General features: G+C 36.0%; 1 protein-coding gene across 2 annotated transcripts in view; it reads right to left on the reverse strand.

Annotated features, from left to right (window-relative positions):
- R3HDM1 (R3H domain containing 1) overlaps positions 1 to 14,153 on the reverse strand; it is a 195,610-nt gene that overhangs the window by 51,044 nt on the left and 130,413 nt on the right. For both annotated transcript variants that reach the window (XM_040645475.1, XM_040645483.1), the window contains one exon: positions 526 to 680. In XM_040645475.1, the coding sequence (XP_040501409.1) occupies positions 526 to 680 (155 nt within the window). The remainder of the gene's footprint in view (positions 1 to 525; positions 681 to 14,153) is intronic.

Below are 14,153 nucleotides of genomic sequence, written 5' to 3' on the forward strand. Positions count from 1 at the left end.
AACTTCTACACTTAAGTTTGGGACTGAGGTGGGGAAAAAGATCAGTTTCAACATGAAAACTTAATGTTCTTCTCTATTCTGTAAACACTGATTTATAGTCTGTACTCTACCTCATTCTTTTAGGTACCTACCTCTATCATTATTTTCCCTCTCATTCTACTCTTTCCTCATAAGAGACTTTCTAAGAAGCTGAAGAATAGAATAAGATACTTGCTTATTATATATTTGTATCTTTAGAATCACAGACAATGCCAAACACAGTTTACTTGCCACTACCAATGTGGTTAACATCGGTAATTGTAGTTCACATATAATTTTTTATAAAAATTAAAGAAGTGAATGAATAAAAGCAATACAATGAGGGTAAAACAAAGCTGCTATAACTAATAAAACTCTTCAGACTATAAAGTTGTATATCATAAAAGCATTTCCCCTATATTAAAAAAGGGAGGAGATGAACTATGGCTATACATTTTATTTATTGAAAATCTCCTCCACCCAAAGATGGCAATAGTGACAACATACCTGGTATGATGGCACTGAAGGATATGGGATGACTACTCCTTGGATCTGATTTCCAATGCTGTTGGGTTGGCCACCAACTAGGCTCTGACTCTGGGGTTGCTGAACTCCAACTAGTCCTTGGTAGTTTTGCTGGTGGTTGGGTATAACTTGATAACCTGTAATGGCACAATGAGTTAAACCCTGCTTTGAATTTATTTATTTTTCATCTAATAGAATGTTTTTGTGTTTTAAGCAAATACTTTTGTGTTTTGAAATGACAAAATTCTGCTAAAATAGCACATCTTAAAAACCCACTATTATGAGAGCTAACATTTAAAGGGTTTCCTGTATAGGTAAATCCCAGCTATATTTTTCCCCACTTAAAATACATTCAAATAAAATTTGTGTACAAAGATTTCCTTTATAGTTGAGGAAATTTATATGGTCACAGACTTGGTTTACAGACAATTACTTTTCAGTGTATATTATGATCTATTATGACAACTGGTTTCTGAGGACCAGTACTGGCTACATAATTTCTGGTCCCGTGCAAGAGGAAAATGCAGGGCTGCTTGTTAAAAATTATTGAGAATTTTGAGTTGGTAATAGCAGATCATTAACCAAACACAGGGCCCTGTGTTACATCAGAGGGTGCATGCGCAGGAAGCTGGCCCTCTGAAGACCAAAAGTAGGAAAGAGGAGAATCACTTCTACAGAATGGTTGTCATACTAAAACAGTAATCCTTATATCAGGAATGTGTTAAGGGCACAAGAAAAATGGAGTCAGGGAGCAAATTTATAGATTATTTCCTTATTGCTTTATTTAGGTCACTTGACAGAGAGATCATTAAAGAGATTAAGTAATTTGACTAAAGTCACAAATCAAACACCTAAGGGACAATTCTTCTCTAAACGAAAGGCACCATTAGTAACCTAACTAGTAAATTAAGAATACAAATTTACTTTTAGCAAGTGAATTCATCAGTTATTTAAATAAGAATCCACAACGATAAGCTCTGAGTAGTGAATAAGAATTCTATTAAAAAAAAGAAAAAGAAAATAAGAATTTGTTTCTTCACCCCAAGAAGATTCCTTTAGGTAAACCAATGATCTCAAAACTTATGTAAATTATTAGAAGCTACCAGAAATCATTTTTTTCTTTTTAAAAAGAAACCAGATAAAAATAACTAACCATCCAGCATCAGGTATTTAAAAAGTTTCTACAAAGATGGACCAAATTATAGTATTACCTATACAAACTTCCACAACTTAACGTCAGTGAAATGATTTCTCTGGTAATACCGTAAATATATTTCACTATCTTATAAATATCAGTTTTCATTTCTATCCTTATTAATCCCTAAAGCAACAGAAATGGCAAAGATCCCTTCTCAGGTATTTGACTACAGACAACAGCATCACTGTAGTTGCCTCCAAGTCTCAATGACTCTGCTCAATGACTAAATAATTGAATAAAATGTAGCATCAACCTTCTCTAAAGATAGAAATACAAAGCATATTTGTCAACTAAACAACATATTAACATCAACAAAATAAAAATCTAGTTATAGTGAACCATTTAACAGTGAAGTGTTTTGTAAAATTATACTATTTCTGTGGCAATAGTGCTTTATGGCCATGTTACAAATGACTTCTGAGTAATCTAACTTTGTACAAAAAGATTGTATTCTAATTTTAGTCAGTAATGAAGTGACTGATAATATGCTATTTCCTCAACTTTTCTGTGAATGAATTTTCTGTAATACTTAAACTTGTAGGCAGATAAAGAACAAGGGGAAGCTTATTTCTTGCCCTTTAGTCTAACAATTAACAGTTAACCCTCTTTTTAGTTTAGCAAATCACACTTCAAAATCATGCTCTAAATTCCAAACACCGTCAAAGCATACACTGATACATTTCCACTCCTAGAAACATAAAGGGCAGGAATGGAAATGCGATGTGAAGATACAACCTTTTCTTGTGTTGGAAACACTACCTCTGAACATACACACACAGAAACACAGACTGCAGTGTCAGAATCTGGGCTCAGCTCTGTGCAGACAGGAAAAGTAACTTACAATGGTCCTGTGAGAATATAGTCCACTACAATTGAAAAGAAAAATGTAGAAACCTCACAGAATTTACTGTAACATAACCTGACTTAAAATACTTTCACTTATATAGTCATATCTCCCCAAGGAATGTCAACTATTTCTCATGCTATTCTTGTAGTTTATTCAAAATACTTTCAAAATTATAGGTTACCCTGAAATACAACTTTGAAAAAAGTGCCAATTTATGGGCAAATATGGCTTTGATTTCCTTTATTTAAATTCACTAATTTTTGGAGATTCACACTGGAGCCTCCCAGCCTAAAAATTGTCTCTTACGAAAAAAAAGTCTGACAGAGAAAACTTTCAATAAATAGTTATAGATTCCATGTCACAGGATACTACATTATGGAATTTGCATCAGTAAGTTTCCAATGGTATTTTAGATTCCCTAATGCAACCGAATCTCCATCAATATCCACGTCACAGTGCATCTCCACACAAACATCATGCACATTTTCAAAATGTGACAGCATAACACAAAATCTAAAACATTTGACTCTAGCACCTCATCATTTGTTACAGACGGTAGTATACTGTGAACCCAGGATGTGACTGGCGGGTGATATAAAGATGAATAAGGTCCCTATCTTTGAATGAGGTATGCTTAGTCCTGACACTGATAATAGAATAGCAGTATAAACAGGACAGCAGTATATGAGCTTGGACTTAAAAGAAAAAAAAAAGTCAGAAAAAAGTATAAAATGAATAATACCTCTGGGGAAAAGTAGAAGCAGAAGAGTTGTGAGAACACGAAGTTCTCAATTTAAAAGACTTGGAAAATAGAATAATGACTAAATATTAGGACTTCTTTCAGAAGTAGCATAAACACACTGGGAGCATATTCTTAAACAATAGTGGAGCTACTAAAAACAAGAATGTCAAGCACTTTAAAAGAAAATATATTTCCTAAGCTCATATTAATCTTCTCATAATTTTGTTCATTGTCTTATTTCCAGATGTTTTAAAAGCTATAGGTAACCCTCCTAAGTAGCTCCTGCTGCATCACATCCTGCAAGCAGCCTGGACAGGGATGGAAGGCACTCCAAAGTGACTCCTACCCTGGGAGAAGGGAAGATAACCGTACAAACTAGTTCCACTGCAGTCCCAGTAGATGGACTGGGGGGCAGACATCTGATCTGAATGCCAGTCATATCCACCAACAAAAAACTCTCAAGGGAAAGCACAGGAATAGAGCCCTGCAGTTTGGGATCACTGCAGCCGTGCCAGACAAAGTGGGGGAAGGCATCTGGTCTGAGACTGCTGGCCTCACCTACCTACAAAAGCCTCTCAGGGGACCCTGCAGGTCATTGCTACTGCAGCCCCAGTGAAGTGGATGAGGGCAGGCAACTGGTCTGACTGCTGACACTGCCCAACTAAAACCATAGTGGCCCTAATCTTGGCCCTAAACAGCAAAGGGACTAAATCTTGCCCACAGCATGCAAGGTGGCCATTGCAGCTAAGAAACTGAAGGTAAACATGCCTCAGATACAACAGCAGAGCACACACAACCCACAGAGGAGACACCCTGAAGAACCTGGTTCAGGTCAACAGGAGACACTGTGCTACAGGGCACCTTTCTTCATAAGGCTGTTACTTTCAAGATCAGTAGACATAGCTGACCTTCCCAATACACAGAAACAAATACAGAGAGTTAGGCAAAATGAGGAGACAGGAATATGACCCAAATGAAAGAATAGGACAAAATCGCAAAAAAAGAGCTAAATGAGATTGAGATCAGCAATATGCCTGGATAAAGAATTCAAAGTAGGGGTGCCTGGGTGGCTCAGTCGTTGAGCGCCTGCCTTCGGCTCAGGGTGTGATCCCGGGATCGAGCCCCATGTCGGGCTCCTCCACTGGGAGCCTGCTTTTTCCTCTCCCACTCCCCCTGCTGTGTTCCCTCCTTCACTAGCTGTCTCTCTCTGTCAAGAAATAAATAAAATCTTAAAAAAAAAAGAATTCAAAGTAATGATACTCTGTAATGATACAAAGATACCAACTAGACTTGGGGAAAAAATGGACAAACTCAATGAGAACTTCAACAAAGAGAAAATTAAAAAAAAAACAGAGACGAAGAATTCAATAACTGAAATGAAAAATATACTAGAAGGAATCAGCAGATTAGATGATGCAGAAAAACAGCAGTAATCTAGAAGGCTGGGGTAATGAAAATCAAAAAGAAAAAAAAAATAATAAATGAGAATAGGTTAAGGGAGCTCAGCAACATCATCAAGTATAATAACATTTGCATTATTGGGATCCCAGAAAGAAATAAGACAGAAAAGGATGCAGAAAATTTATTTGAAGAAATAACAGCTGAAAACTTCCCAAACCTGAGGAAAGAAACAGACATCCAAATCCAGAAGGCACAGAGGGCGCCCAACAAAATTGACCCAAGGAGGTCCACACCAAGATACTTAGTAATTAAAAGCAGTGAGAATGAGAGAATTTTAAAAACAGCAACAGAAAAGAAAAGAAAACAGTTACTTAGGCGGGAAATTCCCAGAAGACAGTAAGCTCATTTTTCAGCAGAAACTCTGCAAACCAGAGTGATATGATATACGCCAAAGTACTGAAAGGAAAGAAATCACCAACAAGAACACTTTGCCTAGCAAGATTATCATTCAGAATAGAAAGAGACAGAAAGTTTTCCAGGCAAACAAAAGTTAAAGGAATTCATCACCATTAATTAAACCAGACTTACAAGAGAAGTTAATGGGAATTCTTTGAGTGGAAAGAAGGCCATAATCAGGAGTAACAACATTATGAAAGAATAAAATTTCATAGGTAAATACAAACACAATAGAAGTGGTAGATTAATCACTTATAAAATCATTACAGAGGTTAAAGCACAAAAGCAGTGCCTGAAATTATATCTATAAAAAGCATTCAAGGGATCCACAAAAAGATGTAAAATACGACATCACATACATTGAATGTGGGTTGGAGGGGATTATAAACTAGCCCTCTTACAATGGGTTCAAAGTTAAATTGATGTCAATGTAATATAGACTGCTATATGCATAAGATGTTATATTTGAACCTAATGGTAACCACAAATCAAAAACCTGCAGTAGATACACAAAATAAAGATAAAGGAATCTAAGTATTTCACTGAAGAAAACCAGCAAAGCACAAAGGAAGAGAGCAAAAGAAGAAAGGAAAAGAGAACTACAAAAACAACCATAAAACAAGTAACAAGTAAGTATATATCCATCAATAACTACTCTGAGTGTAAACAGACTAAATGTACCAACCAAAAGACATATGGTGAATGAATGGATGAAAAACCAAGACCCTGGGATGCCTGGGTGGCTCAGTTGGTTAAGCGTCTGCCTTGGGCTCAGGTCACGACTCCAGGGTCCTGGTATCAAGTCCCACATAGGGCTCCTTGCTCAGCAGGGAGTCTGCTTCTCCCTCTACCTGTTGTTCTCCCTGCTTGTGTGCTCTCTCTCTCTCTCTGACAAATGAGTAAATAAAATCTTAAAAAAAAAAAAAAAAGGGAAGACCCATGTATATGATGTCTATAAGAGACTCACTTCAGACCTAAATAATCATGCAGATCGAAAGTTAAGGGATACAAAAACATTTACCATGCAAATGGAAGTGAAAAGAAAGCTGGGGTAGCAATACTTACATAGGACAAAATAGTCTTTAAAACAAAGACTGTAACAAGAGACAAAGACGGATACTACATAATGCTAAAGGGAACAATCCAACAAGAGTATATAACAATTGTAAATATTTATGCACCCAACATGGGAATACCTAAATACATAAAGTAACTATTAAGAGACATCAAAGAACATTGGGGTGCATATGGCCCTTCTCTTCACTATGTCTGTATCTTTGGGATAAATACCCAGTAGTGCAATTGCTGGGTCATAGGGTAGCTCTATTTTTAACTTTTTTGAGGGACCTCCACACTGTTTTCCAAAATGGCTGTACCAACTTGCATTCCCACCAACAGTGTAAGAGGTTCCCCTTTCTCCACATGCAGCATTGTTTACAACAGCCAAACTGTGGAAGGAGCCGAGATGCCCTTCAACAGACAAACGGATAAAGAAGATGTGGTCCATGTATACAATGGAATATTACTCAGCCATCAGAAAGAATGATTATCCAACATTTGCATCAACACGGAGCGGAGGAGATTATGCTAAGTGAAATAAGTCAAGCAGAGAAAGACAATTATCATATGGTTTCACTCATTTGTGGAACATAAGGAATAGCAGGGAGATCGGTAGGAAAAGGAAGGGAAAAATGAAGGGGGTGTAAACAGAAGGGGAAATGAACCACGAAAGACTATGGACTCCGGGAAACAAACTGAGGGTTTTAGAGGGGAGGGGGGGTGGGAAGATGGGGTACTCCGGTGATGGGTATTAAGGAGGGCACGTATTGCATGAACGCTGGGTGTTATACGCAAACAATGAATCATGGAACACTACATGAAAAACTAATGATGTACTGTATGGTGACTAACATAAAAAAAAGATATCAAAGAAGAAATTGATAATAATACAATAGTAGGGGACTGTAACACTCCATTTATATCAATGGCTAGATCATCCAGACAGAAAACAAGGAAGCAGTGGCGCTGAATGACACATTGGATCAGACGGACCTATCAGATATATTCAGAACATTCTATCAAAAAACAGTTTAACATCCACTTAAGTGCACATGAAACAGTCTCCAGAACATATCAGTTGTTATGCCACAAAACAAATTTCAGTAAATTGAAAAAACCTGAAAACATATCATGCATCTTTTCTGACTACAATGGTATGAAACTAGAAACCAATCACAAGAAAAAAATCTGAAAAGAACGCGAATACATGGAGGCTAAATACCATGCTACTAAACAATGGATGGCTCAACCAAGAAATCGAAGAGGAAATCAAAATATACATGGAGACAAATGAAAATGAAAACACAACGGTCCAAGATCCTTGGGATGCAGCAAAAGTTGTTCTAACAGGGAAGTTTACAGCAATACAGGCCTACTTCAAGAAGCAAGAAACATTTCAAATAAAAAACCTAATCTTAGACCTAAAGGAGCTAGGAAAAGAAGAACAAACAAAGCCCAAACCCAGTAGAAGGAAGGAAGTAATAAAGATTAGAGCAGAAATAAATGAAAGACAGACTAAAACACAACAGATCAATGAAACCAGGAGCTGATTCTCTGAACAGATAAACCATTATGCAGATTCATAAAGCACGAGAGAGAGACAGAGACAGAGAGAGAGAAAGTACTTAAATCAGAAATGAAGGAGGAGAAATAACTGACAGGCACAGAAATACAAAGGATTACAAAAGAATATTATAAAAAATTATATGCCACAAATTGGACAATCTGGAAAGAATGGATACATTCCTAGAAACACATAATCTTCTAAAATGAAATTCGGAAGAAATAGAAAATTTGAACCTCTCCACTACTAGCAATGAAATTGAATCAGTAATCAAAACAGAAGTCCAGGACCAGATGGCTTCACAGATTTCTAGCAAACATTTATTAATTATTTATTTATTTTAAAATATTTTATTTATTTGAGAGAGAGAGAGAGAGAAAGTGTGAGAGAGAGAGATCACAAGGAGGGGGAGGGGTAAAGGAGAAGACTCTGCTGAGCAGGGAGCCCGAGGTAGGACTCAATCCCAGAATCCTGGGATCATGACCTTGGCTGAAAGCAGAAGCTTAACCGACTGAGCCACCTGGCTCCCTCTATCGAACATTTAAAGAAAAGTTAGTACCTATTCTTCTCAAACTATTCCAAAAAAAAAGAAGAGGAAGGAAAGCTTCTAAGTTCATTGTGTGAGGACAGAACTACTCTGATACCAAAACCAGATATACTACAAAAAAAGAAAACTACTAGCCAATATCTCTGATGAACACAGATGCATAAATTTTCAACAAAATATTAGCAAACTGTAACCAATAATACATTAAAAAAAATCATTCGCCAGTGTGGAGTGAAATTTATTAGAGGGATACAAGGGTGGTTCAATATTTGTGAGTCAATCAACAGGATAAATCACATTAATAAGAGAAAGGATAAAAACCACACCATCATCTCAGTAGAAGCAGAAAAAGCATTTGATCAAGGACAACATCCATTCATGATAAAAACCCTCAACAAAGTAGGTTTAGAGGGAACATACATACATAATAAGGCCTATATATGAAAAACTCACAGCTAATGTCATAGTCAGTGGTGAAAAAGAGAGCTTTTCCTCTAAGATCAGGAACAAGACAAGGATGTCCACTTTCACTACTCTTCTTCACAAAGTAATGGAAGCCCTAGCCCCAGCAATCAGACAAGAAATAAAAGGCATACAAATTGGAAAGGATGAAGTAAAACTTTCACTACTGGAGGTGACATAGTATTATATAAACAGAAAAAACTGAAAATCCCACCAAAAAACTACTAGAACTGATAAATGAGTTTAGTAAGGATAGAGAATACAAAATTAATATACAGAAATCTGTTGCATTACTACACACTAATAATGAAGTAGCAGAAAGAGAAATTAAGAAAGCAATCTCACGTATATTTGCATCAAGAATAAAATACCTAGGAGTAAACTTAATCAAGAAGGTCAAAGACTTGTAGTGTGGAACTACCAAACATTGATAAAAGAAATCAAAGATGACACAAACAAATGGAAATATATTCCATGCTCACAGATTAGAAGAATCAAGATTGTTAAAACGTCCATACTACCTAAAACAACCCATATACTTAATGCGATCCTCATCAAGATACAAGCATAATTTTTTACAGAACTAGAACAAATAATCCGAAAATTTGTATGGAACCAGAGAAGACCCTGAATAGCCAAAACAATCTTGAAAAAGAGCAAAGATAGAGATATCACATTCCTAGATTTCAAAGTATAGTATAAAGGGGTAGAATCAAAATAGTATGGTACTGGCACACAAACAGACACATGGATCAAAAGAAGAGAATAGAGAGCCTAGAAATAAATCATATTTATATAGTCAATTAATGTATGACAAAGGAGACAAGAAAATACAATGGGAAAAAGTCTCTTCAACAAACAGTCCTGGGAAAACCGGGCAACTACATGCAAAGGAATGAAACAGGACCATATACAAAATTCTTACACCACATACAAAAATAAACTCAAAATGAGTGTGAGACCTGAAACCATAAAAATCCTAGAAAAAAACATGCAGTAATTTTCTTTCTTTTTTTTTAAGAGTTACTCATTTTTAAAAAGTAATTTCTATGAACAACATGGGTCCCGAATTCATGACCCTGAGATCAAGAGTCACATGCTCTACTGACTAAGCCAGCCAGGCACCCCCTAGGCAGTAATTTCTTCTTTGACATTGGCCTTAGAAACATTTCTCTAGATAGTTCTCCTTGGGAAAGAGAAATAGCGAAATTAAATGACTGGGACTATACCAAACTAAAAAGCTTCTGCACAGCAAAGGAACAAAAAACAAAACAAATCAACAAAACAAAAAGGTAATCTACTGAATGGGAAAAGATACTTGCAAATGATACGTGCGGTAAGGGGTTAATACCCAAAATATACAAAAACTTACACAACTCAACAACAAAATCCTCAAATAATCCAATTAAAAAATGGCAGAGGACATGAACAGACATTTCTCTAAAGAAGACATACAGATGTCCAACAGACACATGAAAAGACGCTGAACATCGCTCATGAAACAGACACATGAAAAGATGCTGAACATGGCTCATCATTAGGGAAATGCAAATCAAAACCACAATGAGGTATCACCTTACACCTGTCAGAATAGCTAAAATGAAAAACACAGGAAATAACAAGGGTTGGCAAGAATGTAGAGAAAAAGGAACCCTTGTGCACTGTTGCGAAGAATGTTAACCAGTGCAGCCATTGTAGGAAACAGTACGGAGGTGCTTCAAAAAATTAACAGAATTACCATATGATCCAGTAATTCTACTGCTGGGTATTTATCCAAAGAAAATGAAAACAATAATTCAAAAAGATATATGCATCCCTATGTTTATTGCAGCAGTACTTACAATAGCCAAGATATGGAGGTAACCCAAATGGCCATCGATAGTTGAATGGATAAAGATGTGGTATAATATACGTACACCATGAAAATAATGAAATCTGCTATTTGCTACAACATGGATACACCTAGAGAGTACAGTGTTAAGTGAAATAAGTCAGTAGAGAAAGACGGATACCATATATTTTCACTCATACGTGGAATTTGGAAAACAAAACAAAGGAACAAATGTTAAGAAAGATTGAAACAAAAAAACCAGACTCTTAAATAAAGAGAATAAAGGTTACAAGAGGGGAGGTGCTTGGCAGGATGGGTAAAATAGGTGAAGGGGATTAGGAGTACAGGTATCTTGATGAACACTGAGTAATGTACAGAATTGCTGAATGATTATATTGTACACTTGAAACTAATGACACTGTATGTTAATTATACTTAAAGAAACCCTACTGTACAGCTAATATAAAATTCATCTCTTTAATTGTTCTCTCATGGTGTATGCCTTAAAAAAGAAAAATGAAATGGTGTCCCTTTTTAAAAGTAAGGTTAGAAACTTAACATCCCCCTTCCCTACCCCCATTAAAAACAAAGAAACCCATATCAGCTATTGTAGAGCTAAGCCAGTAAGTGGGCACTCAATATTTATACTCACTGAATAGATAACAGAGAAAAACATATTCTTAACAGAACAGAATCAAAATAACATATGCTTCTACATGAAACCAGAAGCTTACTATGCATGCTGACAGGCAGACCAAGAATGGCGTTTTTCACTCTCCACATTCAGCAAATGGCTCTGTAAGCAAAAGCTGAACTTAAGTTTTAAGGTAACATGTTTAAAATAGGGTTAAACACATTTAATTGCCATTTCATTAAAATGAAACTTGACCACATGATTACAAATAACCTCAGTGAATTCACGAATTCTTGGGTCACTCATAAATCCTCTCCTTAGAAACTGCACTGCAGCTGAAATGCAGATTTCATGTCATTAATCTCAAAGTGTTTACTTGATAAGGAAGAACACAAAACTGTTTTAGTTTACATTTAATATATAAAGCTTGAAATGAAGGTTTTATTTCAGTATTTCTGAATAAGTCTGGACATTTAAAACACCTCTTAAAAAAGCCTTATGTGATTATACTGTATGTTTTCATGGTAGAACATTTGGAAAATACGAAAAAGGAAAAAGCCACTATGGAAAAAATCATTTTTGTAAAACAATTATTCATAGATAATCACCATTTACACGTATATATAGGTAGCCTTATTTCTATGCACAGATATCAATATAAATATTCACTTGCATTATTTATAGAAACGGCACACATACTGTTTTAAAACCTTTTCCATAGCTATAGATAAGATCAACAGAAATTTTTAAAAATGATGGGAAGTAAGTCAACCAGAGAAAGACAATTATCATATGATCTCACTCATATGTGGAATTTAAGAAACAAAACAGAGGATCATAGGGGAAGGGAGGAAAAATAAAACAAGATGAAACCAGAGAGGGAGACAAACCATAAGAGACTCTTAATCATAGGAAACAAGCTGAGAGTTGCTGGAGGGGATGGGGTGGGGGGATGGGGTAAGTGGGTGATGGACATTAAGGAGAGCACATGATGTAATGAGTAGTGGGTGTTATGTAAGCCGATGAATCACTGAACTCTACCTCTGAAACTAATAATACACTATATGTTAACTGAATTCAAAGAAAAACAAAAACAAAACAAAAAAGATGGGAAGGAACTAATTTAAGTAAATTTTCTTAGAACATATTTAGACCTCAAGTTAACAATCCAAGGATGAGAAAAGAAGTCAACTAATGTGAACTCTGTTGTACTTTACGGAAAAGGCACGCGTTAAGAAGCTAACAAGACAAAAAGACTAAATATTTTACAACAAACTATGTCAGTTTCCTATGGCCACTCTGGAATTGAGACCATCCGGGAACGATGCCCAAAATTCCTAGGACTTTTCATTTAGAATTCTACATAATGTTCACTTTTTTGATGGTACCACAAAGTAACATTAGTAACTAACATTTACATGACATTAATAGGTTTTGGGCACTGTTCTAAACACTTTATTTATGGAGTGAGATGAAGAAACAAGACAAAAAGACGCTAACAAGACAAAAAGACTAAATATTTTACAACAAACTATGTCAGTTTCCTATGGCCACTCTGGAATTGAGACCAAACACAAATTTTGCCCAAAATTCCTAGGACTTTTCATTTAGAATTCTACATAATGTTCACTTTTTTGATGGTACCACAAAGTAACATTAGTAACTAACATTTACATGACATTAATAGGTTTTGGGCACTGTTCTAAACACTTTATTTATGGAGTGAGATGAAGAAACAAAAGCACAGAGAGGTTCACACCTTGCCCAAGGTTACCTCCCGGTAAGTGTTGTAACTGGGATATGCACTTGGTAGTCTGATTCTAAAATTTACCTTTCTCAGGGATAAATGTTGAAGTAGAAAGATATTAGAGTAATACTGCTCAAACAAGTGGAACACTATAGACTTGGTCTCCTTCCATTTTTTGAGTATTTTGGTTAATAAAAACTTTAACTGTAGCTTAAGATACTTAAATCTCAAGATAAATTCAATTATAGGAAAAAAAATTATTGGAAATAGTCGACCAACCAGGGAACTTTTTTCATTTGAACTGAAGATTATTTGTAGGTATAAATGTAGTTATCCAAAATCCAAAATAGGAATCAGAGTGAAAAGTTGGCTAACAGTTAGTACAGATGGTAGTTACATGAACTTGGAGCTAAAAAAAAAGACCATATATCGAAGAGTTTAAACGATCAGCCCATATGTCCTCTCCTTGGGAGGGACTCTCCTTTACTTGTTTTACCCATTTCTCTCAAGATGTGCGGTTTGTGACCTCCTGTATTTCAAGGTCACACTTGCTTGCCTGATTATAATTAGATCTCACATGTATATGAAACAGTTGGGAAGAGGAAAAGGAGGCTCAAATGGTGACATGTTTCAGGTTCATGTCCCTTGATCTGTGTCTCTCAACCTAAGTATTTTCATGCCAATCTTCAATGTTTCTTGTTGGGGTTTAGCTTTGCTGTTTTGCTTCAAAGGCTGACTTTGCTCAAAATGTATAACTCTGTTGCTATATCCCAGATGAATCCACACAAGATTTAACAAAATTTTCATAATCTGGCTCTCTTCTCTGCAAAGTTGACTTGCTTTGCCAAGAAATCAGACTTTACCCGGTGGGGCAAAGCCAGCTTTAATCTGGATGCCTGTGTACAAAGGGCCATGTTCTGTATCATGGGTTAAGTCTTAAGTCCTTGTGAAGCAATGATTCTTCTCTATACACTGAGTAGCTTTACATTCAGGTTTATATTGAGGCAGGAAAACTCACCAGGTATGAACCACACTGCGCAGGAAGCGGCCAGGGCCTAAGGACTCTTTCTAAGCCTGTCATGGCTGAAAAAAGTATCATTTAACATTTGATACTCTGTTAGA

The sequence above is a fragment of the Ursus maritimus genome, unplaced genomic scaffold, assembly GCF_017311325.1.
Source record: "Ursus maritimus isolate PB19 unplaced genomic scaffold, ASM1731132v1 scaffold_1, whole genome shotgun sequence".
NCBI lineage: Eukaryota > Metazoa > Chordata > Mammalia > Carnivora > Ursidae > Ursus > Ursus maritimus.